This window comes from Silene latifolia, chromosome 11 (genome assembly GCF_048544455.1).
Source record: "Silene latifolia isolate original U9 population chromosome 11, ASM4854445v1, whole genome shotgun sequence".
In the NCBI taxonomy this organism is placed as follows: Eukaryota; Viridiplantae; Streptophyta; class Magnoliopsida; order Caryophyllales; family Caryophyllaceae; genus Silene; species Silene latifolia.
Window position 1 is genome coordinate 209096973 of NC_133536.1, and position 23909 is coordinate 209120881.

At 37.1% G+C, this 23909-nt stretch overlaps 3 protein-coding genes across 3 annotated transcripts; all 3 read left to right on the top strand.

Moving 5' to 3' along the window:
• The first annotated feature begins 4476 nt into the window (after positions 1 to 4476).
• LOC141612528 (receptor-like protein kinase FERONIA) lies at positions 4477 to 8556 on the top strand. The gene is made up of 2 exons (XM_074431345.1): positions 4477 to 6665; positions 6841 to 8556. The coding sequence occupies exons 1-2, from the start codon at positions 5458 to 5460 to the stop codon at positions 8378 to 8380; spliced, it is 2748 nt and encodes a 915-aa protein (XP_074287446.1). The 5' UTR covers positions 4477 to 5457; the 3' UTR covers positions 8381 to 8556.
• Positions 8557 to 12979: 4423 nt separating this feature from the next.
• On the top strand, positions 12980 to 13212 carry LOC141614780 (uncharacterized). The gene has a single exon (XM_074433528.1). It carries the CDS (start codon positions 12991 to 12993, stop codon positions 13210 to 13212), a length of 222 nt encoding a protein of 73 aa, XP_074289629.1. The 5' UTR covers positions 12980 to 12990.
• Positions 13213 to 13887: 675 nt separating this feature from the next.
• On the top strand, positions 13888 to 18508 carry LOC141614781 (uncharacterized). Its single transcript, XM_074433529.1, has 9 exons — positions 13888 to 14226; positions 14338 to 14797; positions 14905 to 15043; positions 15111 to 15970; positions 16061 to 16292; positions 16427 to 16490; positions 16632 to 16996; positions 17247 to 17477; positions 17707 to 18508. Exons 1-9 carry the CDS (start codon positions 13888 to 13890, stop codon positions 18506 to 18508), a joined length of 3492 nt encoding a protein of 1163 aa, XP_074289630.1.
• Positions 18509 to 23909: the final 5401 nt, after the last annotated feature.

A 23909-nucleotide genomic window follows, 5' to 3' on the forward strand; every position in this document is an offset into this window, starting at 1 on the left:
GATACAGGCCAGGAGAGGTATCCAGGGATGAAGTGGACGACCAGCATACAATATGAAGAAGATATTTACCTAGCATGGGATGCTAAGTTAATTAGCACATGTTAATTAAACTTGGTCTTAAGTAGTTCCTATTATTATGGAAGACTAAGTCAACATTGTTATAATCACAACTAAAACCCTAGCAAAATAAGGAAGAAGCAGCAACAATTAGGAAGGAATGGTCAAGAGAAGAAGAAGTCAACTACAATTAAGGAAACAACCCTAGAAAAGTGGAGCGACCTCCTACTCACAAGCAACCACTCTTTCTACCTATTTTACTATAAATACGAAGGAACAAAGAGACATCTGATCCCACTCTCATCTACTCTACCTTAAGCAAATACTACAATTATTTAGCAATTACATCATTGTTCTTAGATTACGCAAAATACATAGTGAAATACTCTCCTGGCTTGGTGCCCGTATAAATCATTGTGTCATGTCTCTTTTTATTATTCTTTACTTTTAATTTATCTCTTTTTACTTTATAATCAACCCTGCAAAGGTACAACCACAATACCATCATAATAGGATGATACTAGTTAACCTCACCATAATCTACCCTGGCCGGAATACCCTAGAATGCCTGGCCGGATTCCAGGCTGCGTAAAATCCGGTCAAAACAATCAAAATTATAATTCGTGGCCTTGTGCTCTGATACCACTTGTGGGAAATAATCTGTATACTTCCCTTAATTTAAAGGATTATAACGATATAATTAGGATGATCTATGGTCATAAAATAAAATACATAAGCATAAGTAAAAAGATCTAGAATTAACCTCGGGTCCTTGCAAAATTGGCCTAAGAACAATACCAAAGTAGGTATTCGCCTATTGGTTGCACCCAAGACGATCTAAGATATACCCTTTGATTATGCTAGAAATCAATCTAAAAATTTCTGTAAATTTTAGTTGTTTTGTGTTTTCTTGTGATGAGAAAGAGAGGCTAGGTCAGAAAAAGCATTAGGGTAGAAATAATTCTCTACCTTTCTTTTATATAGACCGAAATCCGAAATCAATTAGGAAAGAAAAATAAATCCTAATTTTCGGCCAACTATAACCGAAATAAGGAATAAAATTTTCCTTATTTTTGGTCTTTCCAAAAATATATAAAGTGTGTTAAATTGTCATCTAGTGAGGATCGAACCCATGACCTCTTGGCTTGTGTACCCTCACTATTACCACTATGACACATTCAACTTGTTGATTATTAAATACAACTGATTATATTTAACCACGAATTAACAGATTAATTCGTCCAAACTAACCTTATATATATTTAATTAAATATAACTTATTATAATTAATTTACGAATTTACAGTTAATTCGTCTCAACTTAATATTATTTAATTTTCACTAAATAATTTTCTCATCAACACATTGACTAACTTTTTAGTCATTTTGGGCATCAATGTAATTATATTTCTATAACCACATTTCTCAAATACGTCCTATAGGTGTGACCTTTAGGGACCAGTTGATCACCGCCATCTGTATGATAATAACGTCAAACTTTCTAGCAAGCCAACCGTTATTAGGTAAACGTTAATCAACTGATTAAATATACAAAGTATACCCTTGTGAACCTATAAGAGATTTACAAATGTTATCACACTAATTTGTGGAGGACACCAGCTCCAACATATGACTATTAGACTTAAGCAAATGTAAAATAGACGAACCCGGGTGGCCTAAGCGAGAATGCCAAACATCGGGTGAAAATGCAATCAAAGAGTGGCTGGACGCGGTAGGTGGGGACGCGGTTGACACGGCTGACACGGGGTAAAGATCGCCGTCACTATTGCTCCTCAAAATCAGATTCCCATTCGCTAAATCCTTCACAGAAAAACCACGGGGATCAAATTTAACGGATACGTTATTGTCTTTGGTAAATTGTCGGACGGAAATAAGATTTTTAATAATTTGCGGTGTATATAAGACATTGTTAAGTCGAAGGGCTCGGTGTGGTGTGTCAATTTTAGTCTGTCCTGAACCGTGTACTTGAATACTAGCACCATTTCCAACGTAAATAGAACGAATCGTGCTATAATTAAGAGGGGAATTAAGCATACCTGCGTCCGCGCTAAGATGAGAAGATGCTCCCGTGTCCATGTAGAACGGACTGTATGGCTGCATAGTTAAAGCATTGAACGTGTGTCCCATATCCGTCATCTGTGCACCTTCATATGTGGCCGCGACATAGGCCTGAGCAGAGCCAGTAGCAGGTGTAGACCTGCTGTGACTATTTCGACTCGAGGGACGAAATACAGGGGGCAGTTGCATAGGCCACGGAGGCGTCCATCCTGGGTATGTGGGATACGGGCAAGGCGGAGGGACCCACTGGTGGGACGGCTACCCTGGCATAGGGCCCCACAGCTGAGCAGGGGCAGTAGACGGCTGCTGGTGTTGTTTGGAATTGCGATGTCCACCCTTCTAATGACCAGAATTGTTGCCTCGTTTACCGCCATGGCCACGGTTATTGCGAGACTGGCCGGACTTGGGTGCATCTTCCCAAGTGCGAGAATCAGGAGGGGAGAGTTGGGAACGAATAGAGCCGCAGGTTCCTCACGGCTCTCTTGGCGATGATTCTCAAGCTCGATCATGCTCCTTGCATTTTCGAAATTCAGAAGCGTTTGGTTTATGTAAGCCGCGACCGTATCATATTCCTTAGGGAGGCCGCGAACTAATTGCAACACCAATCGCTGATCGGTGACGGTCGAGCCGACATCTGACAAAGCTACTGACAAATCCTTAAGTTTTTGACAATAGGAATCGAAATTAGGAAATTTACTGAGTTTGAGATTAATAAATTCATGCTCGAGACTTGCGGCACGGGCACCCTTGTTGTTGAGAAAAATGTTCTCAACACGAGTCCAGGCTTCGCGAGCAGTGGAGTCACGTTTGAGAACAGGTTGAAGGAGATCGTCTGACATTGTGCCATAGATCCATTGCAAAACAATGGCATCTACTTCCGTCCAAGAAACATACAACGAATCCGACTTTGCCGGAGGAGCGGTACCGTCAATATGATGCAGAACCTTGTAACCACGAGCATGAAGCGTAAACAGGTCAACCCAGAGCGAGTACGAGACCTTAACGCCGTCTAAGACACGGACCTTGTTTTGAATATTAGTGACCGTGTAGACGGGATGGAGGGCGGGTTTCTGGTATTCAGGTTTCTCTTCACCGGGCATCTTGGCGTGAGGCTAGACCGGTGATGGGGAACGATTCTTTGTGGTGCCGTGAGCAAAGAAAATGCACAAAGAAGAAAAGACCTAGACACTGATACCATGTAAGTTGATTAAATCCCCGACTAGGGTTGATTATCATTAGCCAATATATAGGTACAAAATACTAACTATATCCTAATTACAAGGAGAGTATTTCTCTAAGTATGGAAAACATGTTATATCAAAGATATACAAGATCATAAAGGATATATACAAACTAACTAATAATATTTACTAATAGTGATGTTTTTGGGGTGCCCCAGATCCTTTAGAGCGGAGGATGAGAAAATTCGGCCAAATTTGAATTGGGTGAATCTTAGGGCATTAGCAATTGATGAACCTCCACTAGGTTTGTTTTCATGTCACATAAGTTAGTATGTAAAATCATTTACCTACAAACCCCATCCCAACAATAAATAAACCTCTTCAAGGTTTATCGCATAGCCCACTATACTATTTCTTCTCTCATATTCTCTCTCCACAAACTTGTATAATATATTGTAATCCCTCTCATCCATGAACCTCAACACTCATGTCCAACAATAGAGGGTTTGTAGACAAACCTCTAAAATAGTTGACAGATCATCTTACAAACCTATTGACAAACCTCTAATGCTAATAATGCTTAGTAAAGTTTAGGTTAGCTATGTAGCTTGGGCTGTAGCTAGGTAGAACGGACACTTCTCTTAATCAGCCGTCCCGTGTCCGACACCGATACTCCTCGGACAAACGCCGAAACGTGTCGGACGCCTATAAAGTCGTGTCTAACTTTCAACATTTATTTGGACACCTATTGACAAACCTCTATTTCAACATTTACCTTTACTTATTTATTAAATTTATATAATGTGTCCCGTGTCCTAAATTTCATGGGATGCCGTGTTAAGTATCCGTGTCCATTTTGATGCTACCTAGGGGTGTAGTAATATCCCTCATGAAAATAGTTGGACGATATTAATTAAAAAAAAAGTAAATTAACAATTACTCCCTTTTATAAACCACTTTTCTAAAATAACTCCCTTATGAAAACTTTTTAATAATTTATTCCCATAAAATGTTCTCAGGTCAAAAATTGCACCCAAATTGACACTCCGATGAAAGATTCCGTCAATTTTTGAAGTTTCTGATTTTAAGTCTATTTTTGGACGAAAATGCCCTTGCCCATGTTTTTATTAGTTTTTTCCTCTCCCTTATACTTCAACCACCCCCAACCATCATCAGAACACCACCACCTTCAAACCACTGGCACGCCGCTTTGTCAGACGACCTTACCCGCATTGTCCCTCCTTCCCATCGTCTCCTTCACAGTAAACCCAGAAAAAAAAAAACCAGAAAATAGAAAATGTTACATAACCACCAGAGAGAAAAAAAATTGAATTGAGATATGGTAATTATGAATTTGGGAAAATCAAATCCAAGCGGTCAGTCAGTGTTTCATATTCAAGGGCGGAATTTAATTCTATGCGTGTACGTAATTTGGGTTCGCGAAACGCAACTAGGGATCGAGGTTGTGTATGGTGGAATTAATGGTGAACGAGTTTGAGAACGAAAATGGCGGTTGAAGCTTTGATAATGGTGCTAATGGTAAATGGATGGGGATAATGAGGGATGTAAATGGTAAACGATTTGTAAATTGAATTTTTGGGGGCTTGGTTGTCAATCCAACGAAGTAGCAAGGGAGCAAGGGACAATAAATTTGATAGGGAAGAAGATGAAGTAGCAGGGTAGCAAGGGGCAATAAATTTGATAGGGAAGAAGATATGAACATAAGGGTAAAACGGTCATAAAAAAAGATTTTTCACCGGATTCTCAATTTGGGTGCAATTTTTGACCTGAGAATATTTTATGGAAGTAAATTATTAAAAAGTTTTCATAAGGGAGTTATTTTAGAAAAGTGGTTTATAAAAGGGTGTAATTGTTAATTTACTCTTAAAAAAATGTTAACGAAATTTAGCACGGGAGTATGAGCTAATCTTTGGTGATCTGATGTTGAAAAGTATAATATCAGCATCGTCAAGTCCTCTAATGCGCCAAAGACAAGTCTATAATTCCACAAACTGTAGTCATCTGTACGCATATACAAAGTATCATTCATTTCTGCATACTCGCTTCAACAAGAAGTATATCAACTAATAAATAAACTTCGAAATTAATTTTGGAGTTTGAATTTAACAAATTTAAAAATAATGAAGAATTACATCAAGTTGTTAATCCCCATCATCCTGTGGAATATAATTGTTTTGAGTTGTATCAAGAGTGATGCCTTAGACACTCCACTCCTCATCAATTGTGGGCTTCCCAAGTCCACCCGATCTGAGTCCCCCTTGGACGGTCGTGTATGGCAAAGCGACGACGGCCCTGCTTTCGCTCCTTCTAACCTCGACAGCGTCTCAACTAACGTCTCAGAGAATGCCGATGACCTGCCATACAAAGTAGGACGGGTATTATGGTCTGATATCACCTACACCTTCTCTATCACCCCAGGTCCCATATTCATACGCCTCTACTTCTTCCCTAATGTTTCCTCCAACAACACTCCTCCTCACCTATTTTCCACATCTCTCCTTGCTAATAATTACACTCTTTTACATAACTTCAACCCTTTCCTCAACTCAGTCCAAGAAACAAAACAATATGAATTCCAACTTATCCTCGAAAATGGTGAAAATAATCTCAAATTAACCTTCTCTCCAGGTCGTATAATAAATAATAATACAAGATCAACCTTTGGATACATCAACGGTATAGAAATAGAATCAATTCCGGAGGGTTTATACATAAACGAGTCCAACCCGAATTACTTATATGCCAAATATCCTGTAAGCGAGTACTCCTTGGATCAAAATTCGACGGCGTTCCAGACAGCTTACAGGCTAAACGTGGGAGGAGAGAACGTGGATAGGAATGACGATAATCCAGGGGGAATGAAGCGTAAATGGGAGGCGGACGAAGACTACGTAATGGGGGAACGAGGCATAAAGTTGCAGCCAGATCCAGGGTTTAACAACTTAGAGATTAATTACACGAAGAAGACGCCAGCCTACGTGGCGCCTAAGATAGTATACGGGACGAGGAGGAGCATGGGAGACAACTCGCCTGATATAAATCTAGGTCGGAACATAACGTGGACGTTTGAGGTGGACCCGGGGTTTGACTATGTGGTGAGGCTTCATTTGTGTGAGTTGGGTGCTAATGTGACAGGGATTTTACAGAGGGTGATGGAAGTGTATATTGATGGCATCCTGGTGGATCCGGGTCTTGATATTTGGGCCGAGGCTGGAGGAAGATATATTCCAATGTACAAGGATTTTGTTATAAGTCTGCCGCCTCCTGCTATTACTAATAATGCTTCAAAGGTTGCTCTCTTCTTGGCCCTCCATCCTCTACCTTACCTGTAAGTATATTTAAACCACTCATCATACTTCTATCATTATTAATACCAGGTACGGTAGATTTAGGGTTACGGATATTAGATTTACACACCTGTCTTTTAACAATTCAAAATATACTAAATGACTCATTCACGGATATCATCTTACTTATTTGTTGCATTTATTATGTTTGTTTAGGGTCACGGATATATCTCTAAGTGGGTTGGAGATCTTGAAGTTGAGCGATACAACTAGAAATCTTGCAGTTCCAAATCCACCTTACACTGGTACCGACACAACTTCACTAAATCAAACTCCAAGCCATAAAAGTTCAATCCGTAAGATTCTCTTTGTTATAGGAGGCGTCATTTCTGGTTTACTACTAGTTTCTGTTCTTCTACTTGCTCTGTTTCGACGCAGACTACAGTATAACAAGCTATTTATGTCCACCAAAAGTTCAAGCAAGGGTCAGTGGTTGCCTGCTTCGGTCCAATCTCAATCATCCACGGCAACCACCAAGGCCAACTCGTCTAGACCGTCCTTACCATCCGATCTCTGTCGACGTTTCTCGTTGAGTGAGATAAGGGTTGCCACATGTGACTTTGACGAGGACTTGGTCGTAGGCACGGGTGGGTTTGGAAAGGTGTATAAAGGTTGTATAGATGATGGAGCCATTAGTGTTGCTATTAAACGGCTAAACTCAACATCCAAACAGGGTGAACACGAGTTCCTCACTGAGATTGAGATGCTCTCCAGGCTCCGTCACGTACATTTGGTGTCTTTAATCGGGTACTGCGAGGACCAGGGAGAGATGATATTGGTGTACGAGTACATGCCACGTGGCACCCTTCGCGACCATTTAAATTACAAGGACACCAAGGGAAAAGACGAAAATGAGGTATTATCTTGGAAGCAACGTTTGATGATTTGCATAGGCTCTGCCCGTGGACTTGACTATCTCCACGCCGGCGCAAAACAGTTGATTATTCATCGAGACGTGAAGTCCACAAATATCTTGCTTGATGATAAGTGGACTGCCAAGGTGTCGGACTTTGGGCTTTCGAAGGTGGGCCCTGCCAGTGACACAGGTGTGGGCCATGTTAGCACGGTCGTTAAAGGTAGTTTTGGTTATTTGGATCCCGAGTATTACAAGCGAGGACAACTAACTGAAAAGTCGGACGTTTTTTCATTCGGAGTTGTGCTGTTTGAAGTCCTGTGTGCTCGACCCGCTATTAATGTTAGCCTTCCTAAGGAACAAGTGAACCTGGCCAATTGGGGTCGAGCATGCTACAAAAAAGGAACCCTATACACTATTGTCGATCCTAATCTAAGTGGTCAAATCGCACCCGAGTGTCTAAGGAAATTTGGAGAGATTGCGGATATGTGTGTGAGGAGTCATCGGGATGAACGTCCATCAATGAGGGACATTGTATGGAGCTTAGAATTCGCGTTGACACTTCAACAAACGGCCGAGAAGAATACCAGTAATGTTAGTCCAATGGTCAAAATTCCTAGCAATACTACCGATGTTGCGAGTGAGGGAGATGATGGAGATGGTGGTTTAACAAATCCATACAAGGAAAATATGACCCAAAGTAGTGGAGTTGGGGTCGACACAGGGGAGTTTGGAAGTAATACAGGGTCGACTGCCACTACTAATTCTACTATCACCAATTATAATATGGATATCAAGTCGGGTTCAGTCTTTTCTGAAATTTTAGATCCACGGGCTAGATGATCTTATTTTCGTTCGCTTCTATAAATGCTTATAAATGAATTGCTACTGCTTGCTTTTATCAACAAAACTATATACGGACCATGTAATTTTTATTTTGCAACTTATATTAAAATTGTGGGATATTATACTGTGTGCTCTTGAATTTTTTGGTGTTATATATTATACCCCAATATTTTAGTTTACCCTAAATTCTATATATTAATCTATATCATAGGCTTATTTATTAAATCATCTATTTATCATTCCAATTACTCGATAACCTAATCAAGTACTTATTAGTTCAACGAATTACCCATAACCCAACAAATAGATACTGTTCTAACTAATAATTCATCAAGTCTCCATTATCATATCATGAATCATAACGGATATTTTTAGTAGTATTTGTGCATATTGCAAGTGATTGGTGTTATGTTTCTTATATAAAATGGTCATACAATATTAATGAGTCAGAATAAGGTCAAAGTACGATTGTTTAATTTTGATAGTGGTAAAGTTAATGGATAGTTAGACAACGTCATGATTGAGAAATAACTAAAAAGTTTAGACGTATAATGTAAAAAAAAAAAAAAGGGGGGGGGGGAGGCAAGACATAGAAAACCAAGGGGTACAACGTAAAATTTCCCCAAAATTAGCTTGCAACTAATGCTTGCATTGCGGAACACCGTGTAAAAAACTTTGGATAGACGTTTCTCACTAATTTATTGAGAAACGAGTTTTATATATATCGTACCTTTTCGTACCTTTGTCAATATTGATTGTGAGTTTTGACTCAAAAAGTATGTTTTAATAATAATCTTTTATACTTCATTATATATTGTAAACATTTCTATAAATACCTCATTTTATAGTATACGTACTTATTTTATCACTTTTTGTATTATGTTTTTCAGCAATTTGTAATTGGTCTTTCATTATGTTTATTGAGAAACTATCTCTTAGAAGACTTACATTAATTGAATGACTAATAATTTTTAAAACATATTTAAGACAATTATGTCAAATGTTAAATGACAATATCTACTCATATGTCTCACTTTATACTTTACAACTAACTAGTAGTATTTAAAAGTGAACCAATTTATAACTAGTATTCCCTTCAAAAAAAGAAATAAACTTCTCTTTGAATTTTCAAGGTTGCGTGTAGAGTACAAACCACTAGTTATGGGTTCTTTGAATTTTCAAGGTTGGGTATAGAGTACAAACCACTAGTTATGGGTTCCATAAGTAAATTATCAGACAACAAAGTGGACAATTTTTTGCAAGGTAGGATTTCTGAACTCATCAATCCTTGACCTGGCCCATTCGATCGGTTAGCTCATTTCAAATCGTCATGGGTCAATAAGGATTAAGGAAAGATGCACCATCATAATAGTCAAAATTCCCAAAAACTTTGACTTAGAAAGCGCACAAAATCAAATATGATGTTTTTAGGTTATATAGGGATGAATATAATTTTAACATTTAAAATACACTTAAAATTTTTGGAGAAACGGTCTTTTACTAAGTTGTTAAGAGATCACTTTTATCGTATCTATTTATGTATTTTTTCGTACTTCCTTTTTTATTGGTTTTGGTTCAAAATATCTCTTTTATTTTTTACATGTTTTCATAATGATTGTACCTATCCTATTCGGGGATGTAACAAATTACCCCCATAACATAAGAGCTATGTGCAAATCTGCCCCCTAAATTTCACTTGTAGCAAATTAGCCCCATAACTTTCCAAAAATGTGCAATTAAGCACAAATCAAGTTTTTTTTACCATTTTTTTTAACTAAAACCTATTATTTTCTATTATAAAAACTATTTTAAATATATTTCTTAAATAATTAAATATAATATTTATATATTCAACGAAAAATGCAAACCAAATTTAGTATAAAAAAAAATTGGTCATATAAATTTTCATTGTAACTTCATTAACAATTCTCATATTATGAACATTTTTCACCAAAATAAAAAAAAAAATTTGAACATGTTTTTTAATAATCATGAATTTTAGGATAGAAATCTAATCAAGAATTTTGATTTTCAATATTAGTAAAATATTTAATTAGCAAATTTTATTTTTAGAAATAAGATATGTGGTTACTTGCACATTAAGAGAAACTTATGGGGTTAATTTTCTATATTTATAAGTTAAAGGGTTTGATTGCACATAGTATCAAACTTATGGGAGTGATTTGCTATATTTTCCCTATTTCTATTACATGTTTTCTTAATTATTGTACCTATTTTAATGAATTGTTTTTTATTACACCTGTCTTTTGTAAGTTTTTTTTTTTTTTTTTATTATTTTTTTTTTTACAGAAGGTGAATAACTTACATTATTGTAACCAATACATAGTAAGCTATTCGACTATATAGCACCAGACACTTGGGAGCTAAATCTAGCACTACAAAGTCATACGAAGAAATTACATAACCTTTATTTAAAAGTAAAGCTAAAACATTAAGATAAGTAAGATTAACGATGGTAGAATGGCAAAAGATGGCAGCTTGGTCACGAACCTTGATGTCATCTTCATTAACACGGAAGACCTCCAAGTACCATCGATACATATAAACGAAAGAGTAACAATGACAAGGTGCACTTACGCTCTTACCAAAAGGACGTAGAAAGAAAAGGTGAGAAGCGAGACGATGTCTGCCCGGCCCTCGACGGAGATAAATCTCCTACATCTCAAAGATCGCACCCAAAGATCATAACACAAACAGACCGAGAAATCCAGCATGTAATAAGTAACACGAACACCCATTAACAAAGGCACCTCAACACCAACACCAACACCGATCAGAGGACTTAGCTTACCACTAAAAAGACTACTTAGACTCCCATCTAAGGAGGTTATTAGGAGGAAAAAACAAGAAAAGAAGATAAAAAGCGACACCATTGAAAGATGAGGAATCCACCGCCTCTTATCCCAACCAAAGACACCACCAAAACCCAAATTCACCCTACCCAACACACCTCAATCAGAAATTAACAGACCCCAAAACAGCAGCCTCACTCCAACCAAGAACAACCGAACACAACCCACCGTCCACGAGGACACGGCACACCTAACGAGCACCAAATACCAGAACACTGAGACTCCAAATTCCAAACGAACCCCCAGGACCATCGGCAGACATGCAACCCGACAAACAACATCACAACAGACCGACATAACACCGAACCGGAAAATGGGCCAATTTGGCGGGGGAGGGGCGAGGAGAAGGGGAAACACTATATTGTCCCATAAACCACCACCACTTAACTGAAAAACACCACCCAGATGAGCTATACTCATCGACCAGACACAACGACGATCGACGACCATCAAGGCATCAGGACTTACTAGGGGCGGGGAGAGGGGCGATGGGGAGCGAAAACACCCCTGGAACGCATGTGACACTTTCGATGACAGAACATGGGAACGCGGAACAGAACGACCTCAGAAACCACCACACGAAAACCAACCAAACCCGTCGGACGACTAGGACGGAAAAGATCCACAAAGAGAAGGGTGTGAGATCAGGCCATTGGGGTCCGCCACAAAGAGGAAACTTGAGCAATCACAGGAGATGGGTCAAGGAGTGACCCCATCTCCGGCGAAGGGTAGGGTAAAAAGGTGGGAAGTAATTGATTAGGGGAGGCGGCGGGTCAGAAAACAAGGGATTAGGGTTTTCTTTTTTAGAGAGAAGTGGGAGGTTTAAGAGAGAGAGTCATATTATTAATGAATTGATCTTTCCTTTAAATAAAAAATAAAAAATATCAACCAAGCACATAATAACGCATTTAACATTTTCTTTGGGAGTCATATCGTACTTAACACTTAAATATAAATCACTTGACAAACATCAAAACATTAATCAATTATGTAGATCGTAGATTTAGACCAACTAGATAAGTACAATAGAAATGCAAAAACATATACATCCAAAAACATTAAACTGGCCCAAATACAAACCCGTGCAATTTTACACGGGTTTAAAACTAGTTAATCAATTAAACCTAAACTCAATAAATGTATTCTGATCTTGACAAAAAAAAAGCCAGAGTCAATTTGAATGATTACGTTAAGAAATACACATCAGATCGTTTTGTTTGACTATAACAAAAAATGAGAAATGTCAATCTTTTAATTACCATGGACCCAAATAAACAATAGGCTTTAAGCACCTGGTTTTTATATGATTTTGATTTGAAGTCAACATAAAATTGTGCATATATTTCAGCCCCTTGAAATAGATCATCCTCCGACTCTATATATATAAAGTATAGACAAAACGTAATTCACATGTTGCCATTGTACGTAACTTATACGTGAAATTAAGCAAGTTAGCAACGTGAGTCTACTCGATCGATTGGCTTAATCTTCATTCTCCACAAGTTCGTAATTCATATTTTTAGCACAAATGGGTCGTTGGATTAAACCTGATGTATGTATTCTTCGGACTTATTTCTATAACTTATATTAGCAATTTCTGCTATGTATTTTTAATTGTTATTTATAGTAAACAGAAATTAATACCTCGTATGTATTAGTATTATGGGGGGATCCATTTTAAGTAAATTAACCGTGTTTGTCAAATTGTGACAGGTATATCCACTAATTGGAGCAATGTCATTTGTGACAAGCTTATGCATATTTCAGCTAACAAGAAACGTCCTTCTTAATCCTGATGTTAGGATAAATAAAGGGAAAAGAGGGACAGCAGTTCTTGAAAACTATGAAGAAGGTGAAAAATATGCACAGCATGGACTTCGCAACTACTTGAGGAATCGTCCTCCTCAAGTCATGCCTACTATCAACGCCTTCTTCTCCGACACCAACCAAGATTAATTTCTCATTTTACGTATAATAATAATAATAATATCCAAAATCAAACATGTAATAATAAAACATTATTGTTGACTGTAAATTATTGTTTGTTTTGGCTCAAAAGGGTCGAATAATATAACTTACTCTTAATTCTAACGATTTGTTAGGACCTTTTTGGTTTATGTTGAAATCATATTAGATAGAACATCGAACTTAGGCCTGTAAACAGTATATGATTGGGCTGGCCCCAAAACTCATTTACGATATTTATGCTAAACCTCGTCTCTAAAATTTAGGCACCTTTTTCCACTAAGGGCTTTTTGAAGGTTCACACTTAACAATACCAAGTGTTGATCATGAGTGGGCCTTTGACACTTATATATACAGTCTACTTTGTAAATTTCAAATGATGGTTTTCTTACGTTTTAACTCTTTTTATTCAATCTCTTCCATAAAAAACGTAGATGGACCTAAAAATAAAATAGTCCAAACTTAAAATTTTAACTTATTTAGCTTTTATTTCATAACCCTGATATATTATAATGATTATTAACATACTTAAATAGGTAATTTACTGATACAAAATGTAATAATGACGGCACTAAAATGTAAAGATGAATTATTTACATGGAACCATGAGAGGAAAGTTAGAGAGAGAAAAGCTCTTTTATCATAAACCCTAATAACAACATAATAATGACGGCACTAAAACTCACACAAAATCGATTTTCGCCATTAAATTCTGCTACTAAATCAGCTCTAAATTCTTCCAACGCTTCTATTTTACCTTCATCTGATGCATCTCGCTCAAAAGATGGCACCTTTGTTCCTTCATCATCTGATACGGGTAAAACTAAGTCCATTAACCCTATACAGGGTATCCCTGTTTTGAACCTTGGTGAAGCAGAACCGGAAGAAAATGATGGATGGAAGCTGCGAAAAGGAGGTAAGGACGTCCCAGTATTGGAAACAATTGTTGAGGAAGAGGATGTTTCTGATTTACTTCAGTTTTCCCATGAAGACATCAAAACTGAGGTAGATTTCTAGACTAACTCTGTTACTTGTTACATACTTGGAGCCAATCCGCCTTGGGATATTGTGGAAGATTATGTGTATCGGGTTTGGGACCATTTTGGGATTGATAAGGTTTCCTTCCTTGATAATGGGGTCTTTATTGTTAGATTTTCTAAATCTGGTGGTAAAGATGCTCTGCTAAAATCTGGATACTACATGTTTGATAATAAACCTGTGATTATTAAACCATGGGTTAAGGATATGGAGATGGTTAAAGAAAAGGTTGAGGTGGTTCCTGTGTGGGCCAAACTTCATGGTCTCCCCCTGAAGTTTTGGGGTTCCTGTTTGCCTAAAATTGCCAACTTGGTTGGTAAATATGTTAAGTTGGATTTGGACACACAGGATAAAATCCGCCTGAGTTTTGCGAGGATAATGGTTGAGGTGCCTATGGATCAACAGCTCCCTGGAAAAGTGAAGTTTTTGGATGAATCTGGGACTGTGGTGACTGTTACTGTGGAGTATGAGTGGCGTCCTATTTCTTGTACCAGCTGTAAAGGGATAGGCCATGAAGCTGCTCAGTGCAGGAAACCTGGTGGCCTGGCAAGAAGAGACTACGTCCACAAGCACCTAAGATAGTATCTAAACCCCAATAGAAGACTGAATGAAGGCCAATTGTGAAACCAACTCCTGCTCCTCCAGGTGTTCTAACTCCTGCTATTCTTACTCCTACAAATTTTCCCCCTTTGCATAATGTCAGGAGTTCCCCTGTTGTTAAGTCTACCCCTGTGAAGCAAATTATTAGACTTAACAGGCAGGATGGAATGGTGGGAGTGAGACTGTCTGAAAAATTTAGTAACTACACCTTCATGGATGCTCTTAAACATAATGTTGTTACTCATGAGCAGGGGGTTGATAGTGGTAAGGACCCTCCCTCTTCCAATATCCATGCATAGCATTGGATTTTGGAATGTTAGGGGTCTTAATGACCTGAATAAGCAGAGAGTGGTGAAATGGTTTATGCACAATAATGGGGTGGGTTTATTTGGCTTGCTTGAAACTAAGCTTAAACCTGGAACTCTTTTAAAACGTGATACCTCTATTTGTGATGGTTGGAGTGTCTCCACTAACTGCAGCTGGCATAAGGGTGGTAAAATATGGATATTGTGGAAACCTAGTCTTTTTGATATTCAGTTCCTTTCTTATAATGCCCAACACATTCATATGTTGGTTTCTTCTCAAACTGATGGAAAAAATTTTCTGCATACTATGATTTATGCCTTTAATGGATTATATGAAAGAGTAGAATTATGGAATATACTTAAGGGGATTGTTGGTGAATGTAATGATCCTTGGTTGTGGCTTGGGGATTTTAATATAGTGTTATCTCCTGTTGAAAGACTTGGTGGGAATATTTCTGATGCAGAAATGGAACACTTTCAGGATTGTGTCTCTATTTGTGAAATAGAGGACATTCCTGCTACTAGAGCTTTGTTTACATGGTCCAATAAGCAAGGCCCTTGTGACAGAGTGTATAGTAGGTTGGATAGAGTTATGGGGAATCAGAAGTGGATGGACATGTTTGGTACTAGTCTTGCTCACTTCACCCTAAGGGGCTTTTTGACCATTGTCCTTGCACCATTATGGATAAGAATACTGAACTTGATGAGAAGAAGAGCTTTAAATACTTTAATATGTGGGGTAGTGATCCCACCTTTAAGGATTATGTTGCTATGTCTTGGGCTAATGGTTTTAGAGGCACTAAGATGTTTATAGTGGTTAAAAAACTCAAGGACCTTAAGCATGTTCTGAAAGGTCTGAATAGGGATTGCTTCTCTGATATTGAGAACAATACTAGCATTGCTAGTATGGCTCTGGAAAGTGGAAACTATTCAAAAAGCTTTAATTGTTACTCCTAGTGATCCTGATTTATTACAGCAGGAGGTGGATTTAGCTCATGATTTGAAGGAATTAATTGCTACCAGGGATAGTTTTCTTCTTCAGAAGGCTAAGATACAATGGTCTTTAGAAGGGGATCTTAATACTTCCTATTTTCATCATATCATAAAAAAAGGATGGTGCTTAATAAGGTATTCCAAATAGAGAATAAAGATGGGATAATTTGTACTAAGGGAGCTACTATATAAGCAGCTTTTTTGGACTACTATATTGACCTTCTGGGGGCTCATACTGTTACTGATGAGGTTAATATTAATGTAATTAGAAAAGGGACCTGTTGTTCTGAGGAGCATTGGAATATTTTGGCTCAACCTGTCACTGTTGATGAGGTGAAGGCTTGTATCTTTAGCATTCCTAAAAACAAGTGACCTGGACCAGATGGCTACTCAAGCCAATTCTATAGGGATGCTTGGGATATTATTGGGGGTGATGTATGTGATGCTGTTTGTGACTTCTTTACTACTGGGAAGTTACTGACTCAAATAAATGCTACCATTATGACCTTAATACCAAAGACTAAGAGACCAACCACTGTTAAACATTTCAGGTCCATATCTTGCTGCAATGTTATTTACAAGGCTATTTCAAAGATTCTTTGTAATAGATTGGTCAAGGTTTTACCTGATATTATCAGTAAGAATCAAGGTGCTTTTGTGAAGGGTAGAAGTATTCTTGAAAATATTTTGATCTGTCAAGACCTAGTAAGGATGTATCACAGGGGTAGAGCCTCACCTAGGTGTATGTTTAAGCTAGACTTGCAGAAAGCTTATGATTCTATAGAGTGGCAATTTGTGAATCAGATGTTAATGGCTCTGAGATTCCCAGAGAAGTTTAGGTTGCTTGTTATGGCCTGCCTTTCCTCTCCATCATATACCCTTAATCTGAGCCCACTTTGGATATTTTAAGGGTAGAAAGGGATTAAGGCAAGGGGACCCTATATCCCCTCTAATCTTCTATATGTGTATGGAGTATCTGACTAGAATCACGGACTTTGAAACTAAGCAATGGTATTTCAGGTATCACCCTCTTTGCAAGAGCCTACAACTAACTCATTTGTTATTTGCTGATGACTTACTTATGTTCAGCAAAGGAGATGTTAAATCTATTATGCTTATTCTGAGAGCTATAGCAACTTTCTCTGCTGCTTCTGGTGTTAAGGTTAATGCTTCCAAATCTGAAGTGGTGTTCAGTTGTGTAGCTGAAGAGTCGAAGCATGATATTATCCAGATTTCAGGTTACCAGGAGAGTCATCTACCTTTTAAATATCTGGGTGTTCCTATCCAGCCTGGTAGTCTGACTATGGCTGATTGTAATGTGTTATTAGAGAAGATTGTGGCTAAATGGAGCAAGAAAGCTTAGCTATGCAGGTCGACTTGTTCTTATAAACTCTGTCTATAACACTCTTCATAATTATTGGGCTTCAATTTTCCTAATTCCTAAAGGGGTTATAAAGAGGATAGAAGCTATCTGTAGGAATTTCTTGTGGTGTGGAGAATCTGATTATAGCAGAACACCTTTGGTATCATGACATGGCATCTGCTGTAGCAAAAAAGAGGGTGGTCTGGGTATAAAGGAAGCTGGGGTGTGGAATACTGCAAGTGTAGGTAAGCTTGTTCATTGGTTGTATACTAAGGCTGATAGACTATGGGTCCTCTGGATTGATCATGTGTATTTGAAAGGAGCACAATGGGACACCTATTTACCTCCTCCTGATTACAATTGGAACTGGAGGAATATTTGCCGTGTGAAAGGATTACTGGAAGGTGGGTATCAGAACAGCTCTTGGATAGCTACCCCTGGTGGTTATTCAGTAGGTGTTGGGTACCAATGGTTGCAGGGATCACACCCCCATGTCTATTGGTATAAAGACGTATGGGATACTTGGATTTTGCCAAAACACTCACTTATTGGCTGTTTGATTCAGAAGAAGGCTTTAAATACTCGGGCTAAAATTTACCAGCTGGGATTATGCATGTCTGATAGATGTGTTATTTTTGAAGTTGGAGAGGAAACTCATGAGCACCTCTTTGGTGACTGTGTTTATAGTACTCAGGTTATTGATTGTATTGAGCAGTGGCTCTGTCTTCATCTTAATGGTCCGCTTACTCATTATTCGAAGCTGCAGAGGAAGACTTGTAGAATGGTAAGGATGGATGTGTATTACATGCTGTGGACTGAACGAAACAAATGCAGGCTGAAATTACAACTTAGCAGGCCTGAGCATCTGGTAACAACTCTTAAGAAGCAGCTGCATTATAGAATTGTACGTAATGTACCTTCTGTTATGCGGCCAACTGATTGTGCTTGGCTTAGTCTATTGTCCATTCAATGTAATTTGTGTACTTAGCTTTGCTAGAGAATTGAAATAGTTGCTGATTGTAATATCCTTTTGGAAGTTTTCTTTAATATATAAAAGCTCACATGTTACCAAAAAAAGATACAAAATGTAAGGTTATCAAATAAAATAATTTATTAATATTATATGTTTACTAAGTAACTAGTGTAGATCCCCGTGCTATAGCGCGGTATTTTTTTAGTTTTGTTTTATAAAGAGACATTCTCATTATATTAATTGCATAAATTAATTGTACCTTTAATGTTATAATGTTCTAATATAATCTTAATAAGATGTAGAAAATGAAAGTTTATTACCATCAAAAGAAACTTTAAGTTAAGTTATTTTTGTCTTAAACCATTTTTACTTTACTATAAAAATTAACTCTATAATGCTATATCATTGCATGAAACTAATTTATGACATTAAATTACAATTAAGTGATGTAAAAATGTAAAATCTAATTAAAATGCGTATAAACCTTATAACAATAAGAGGTAAAAACAGTATACCATGCACTTAAAAAGACGATTTACGAATAATTAGACTAATATTTTTTTATTTTTAATTAAAAAAACATAAAAATTGTTACGTCCTTTAAAATATACACCATATTTAGTGTGTAACCGATGAAGGATAATATAAGAAACAGATTTACGTAATTTTAGGGTGTAAGTGATGACAATAATCATGTTAAAGACTGCATAAGAAGCAGGCTTGCGTAATTTTAGAGTGTAACTGATGAAAAATAATATTTATGTAAATGAAAATGATTGCATAATAAATTATGGATTTCAATGAAAAAATCATAAATATGAATTTTAATTAAAAAGATTAGAGTTTAATTATAAAAATATATTAATTGAAAAGATAATATGTAATGAATTTTTTTTACTTGTTACCTTATTTAGCTAGATGCCTTTTGGAAGGAAAACTAAGAGAATTTTTATTCTCTTAGTAGTAGGGGGAAGTAGTAGGGGGGATTTTGTTGACTTTGTCGTTATTGGGTTAATTAGTATTACAAGTACAATACAATTTGTAAAATTCATTTCACTTTCGTGTCTTTACATTTGATTAGTTTAAGTTGTTGATGTCAAGTTTACGCTAATACCCACTTTGGTGACATTCTTTTTGGAATCTAAGAAATAAAATAATAAAACCTTTTTAAATTGATTACATTTTAAACATAATTTTATCAAAAAAATATAGATGAAAGGAAATATTATAAACATAATTGTATCAAAAAAATATAGATGAAAGGAAGTATTAGAAGAAGTTTCACAAAATAATGCTATAAAAATAAACTATTGTATCTTATTTGAAGGTGACCTAATTGTTGTAAGTAAACATAGTTAATATAAGTGTATTGTGTTCCAGGACTTCTGAATGACGGGATACCACTTGTTGTGTGGAAGCGTGAATATCTTGGGTTGGGCCTCTACTGTATCTGTGTCCACAACCTATAATAGTACGATATTGTCCGCTTTGGGCCAAGCCCTCACGGATTTACTCTTGGGCTCCTTCCCAAAAGGCCTCGTACTATTATATTTTCTGGACACTTATAAAGATGATCTTCCATCTTTATTCTACCGATGTGGGACAAAGGTTTGCACCCTAACAATCCTCCCCTCAAACCAAGGACCATCATCTTGAGTCGGACCTAGACCTCCATGGAGGACTCTCCCACTCTACAGCCCCAACTTCTAGACACCCGAAACATCACAAGTCTTGATAACCTCCCCTTAGCCGACACACCATGCTACCACGAGCCGTCCATGTGCCCTTCTTGGGGATTTGCTACACATGCATATCGGACATCCTCTGCATCCAATATACCCTGGACCGGGTCCGTCACTTCAGAAGTCCTAGAACACAAACGGTCTCTGACATCCAACCTGGAAAGGATCCACCAGACCTGTGGCACCCAATCTGATAAGGGTCCACCTGATCAACAGTTCTAGTACACAAATGGTCTTTGCTGCACAAGACCTATGACGCCTTTCATTCATTTAGCCCTGGACCGGGCTTGCTCAAGGACTCACCCCGAGCTAGGAGTTCCATGCCTTATAGTGTACAACTTCAAGTCTTGGGCCTGCTGATGATTCCTCGTGTCTAGCCCAAGTCGAACCTTGGGCTCTGATACCACTTGTTGTGCGGAAGCGTGAATATCCCGTGTTGGGCCTCTGCTGCACGCCTGCACCGGTGTCCACATCTCATAATAGTACGATATTGTCCGCTTTGGGCTAAGCCCTCACGGATTTACTCTTGAGCTCCTTCCCAAAAGGTCTCGTACTATTATATTTTGTAGACACTTACAAAGATGATCTTCCATCTTTATTCTACCGATGTGGGACAATGATTTGCACCCTAACAATAAGACGGATCACCAAATTTTAAACATAGAATTAAGGATCTAGGAATCAAATGTAAATAAATACTTCGTATAAGTAAGGCCACTTTTTGTAGCGCCACATGGCTGCAACGACTAAGATTAGTGTGATTATTTAGTGGATGTCATGTTAATTGGAAATTAGGATGCAATTAATTAGAGAAAAACATCCAATCAATGAGACGGTGATCTCTAATTGGTCAATTACTGATCTAATTACCACCATTTTTTATACACTTAAAAACAATATAAAGTGAGTTGATGACGAATTGACGACGGATTATGATGGATTCCCTTTGTTCCCAACAAACAAGTAGAAAGCTACGGAGTATTATCGGATGTTATGTGAGTTATAATACAATATTCAATCAAGAATTGGCAACTTTTGACCTAAATGAATTAGCCTTGCATGGTAATGCGTGTAATCAACTCATCCGAATATACATCAAATCTTTGTATACACAATTACACACAACAAGTCTTTGTCACTTGCTTTCTAGAGATTTCGGTTAAGATTCTACTTTGGAATTTTTGATACAAATAATATAAAAAAATATAAATATAATATTTTTGTTATGCGATTATCCAACAACATAACTTGTATTATTATTCAAATACTAACAATAATACAATCTATCATCCAACGTACACCTGACTACTAGCTAAGATTCCAATATATGTTTAACTCGGGATATTAAGCACACACTCACTCTATCTAAGAATGACCAATGACCCTTATTTATATAAGGTCCTAAGTCCTACTCCCTCCTATTCTACATAACCCTCCCCTTTCATTGAGGGCACGGGAATTAAGGAAGGTGAGTATTATATGATAAAGTATTAGAGTGGGGTAGGAGATTGGAGAGAGGGAAGGTATTGTGTGATTAAAATAAGTATTGTTGTGGGGTAAGGTGATTAAAATAAGGATTATTGTGGGGTAAAGTGATTAAAATAAGATAAAGTATGAGTATTGTGGGGTATTGTTGTGGGTGAGGTGATTAAAATAAGTATAAAAGTTTGCCAAATAAGGAAATAGGGAGAGTATTGTGAATAGACGAAAAAGGAAAGGGTGGTGCTCATTCATGTACGAGTTTTACTCTTTCATGGACGTAAATGACCATAATACCCTTTTTATTTTAATGATTTTCGTTTTAATACCCTTCTTTCATTCTCTCTCTATCTCTTTCATTTAGTCTTTTCTCACTTTAACTGCCACGATCCAACCACCATTACTCGTCAGCCACCATCCACCAACCTCACCACTGCCTCCCTTGTACCACTGGCCGTCTTGACGACCTTCTCAAACAATTTAAAAAAATACAAAACATTTAAAAAAAAAAAAAAAGGAAAATTAAAAACGGAAAAAATCAAACAAGCAGGAGTAAGACCATCCCCAAGCAGAAGGTCACACTAACTGGGTCACCAAAAATTTACCTCTTAATCACACCTTATTAATCTTGACCCACTTTCACCCTCCCAAGCAGAAGGTCACGACCTAGGTCACTAACCCAATCATTTTTCCACTTTCCAACATTTACAATCATTTACCACATTCACTACCCCACCAAAACCTCTCTATTACTTTTACAATTATTTTTCCATTTACGTTTACAATTATTATTTACTATAATTAAGTTATTTTTGTCATTTTAATAAAATAAAAACTACTCAAATATGTTAAGTAAATTAATTTTGGAAAGTGTAAATTTTAAAAAAAAAAATCGAATTAAAATTGACGGTTTTATTTGAAATATTAAATCTAAATGTTACGATATATCGATTCTATTAACGAACATATTTGAAATATTATTACATATTTGACGATATACTAAATAGACGATATACAAATATACCGAATATGTTAACGAACGTATTTGACGATAAACTAAATAGACGATTGTTGTAAGCCAATAGAAATGCGACATGTTGAAGGTCACCAACCTTCAACCTCTTCTCAACTCAAGGTCACCAATTGACCTTGAATAACTCAAGGTCACCAATAACAACATCGATTTACTCGCTAATTACGTCATTAGCATGACCCAACAAGGTCACGACCCGGTTGGTGACCTTGCTTGGGCATGGTCTAATATTGCGTTCAATCTGTTCATGTACTCTGGACGGGATTCGTACGACACAACTTTATTGATTTTTAAATGTATTACATTGGGCAAACAACTTTACAAGTACGCAAATGACCTCCGTCGCAAATAAGAGACGGGTACCATATTCTCTCACACAAAACCCATAAAGGTGAGAGACAAAACACATGGGGTGGGTGCCCACCTTGTCCCCTCTACCCATTTTCACTCACATAATACCCGTCGCAAGATCCGACCCGTCGCAAGCAAGACTTATTGTTACAAGTATACTAAGAAACCAAAAAAAAAAAAAAAACAAGTATACTACTGTATACTCTTTCGTGGTCGTCCCTACCCCAATGCCGGCGACACTTTAAACAAATCCTAAATTAATTAGTGTAAATAAATTCTTTAATTTGATATTTCTATAATATAATTGATAAAATTAAGAATTAGAATTATTACTCGATTGATACGAGAATTACCATCCATAATTGTGTAATTTGACGGATTTGACTAATTTTGTGGATTCGATTAATTTTGTAGGGGAGAGAGAATTAGAGAGTTTTTTTTTGTTTCTAGGCAAAGGGTATGCTATGGAAAAATAATGAAAAAAAGTCCATGAAAGAGTAAAAACTCGTCCATGAATGAGCAACTACGAAAGGAAATAGGGAGAGTTATTTAGAATAGGAGGGAGTAATATTTACTACTTCCTCCGTTCCAGTAATATGTTTACACTTGCTTGATTTTCACCTCACAAAATAAAGAAAGTGTAAACATATCAATAGAATAGAGGGAGTAGTACTTAAAAAAAAAATTGTCGAGTTTGGAATTCGTGACCAAGAGATATGGTCACTCAAAGTTTGTTCGTTAAAAAAAATTTGCCATACAAAAACTTCTAGCCAACGGGATCAAAATACGACAATTTTGTTTTTTTAAAATT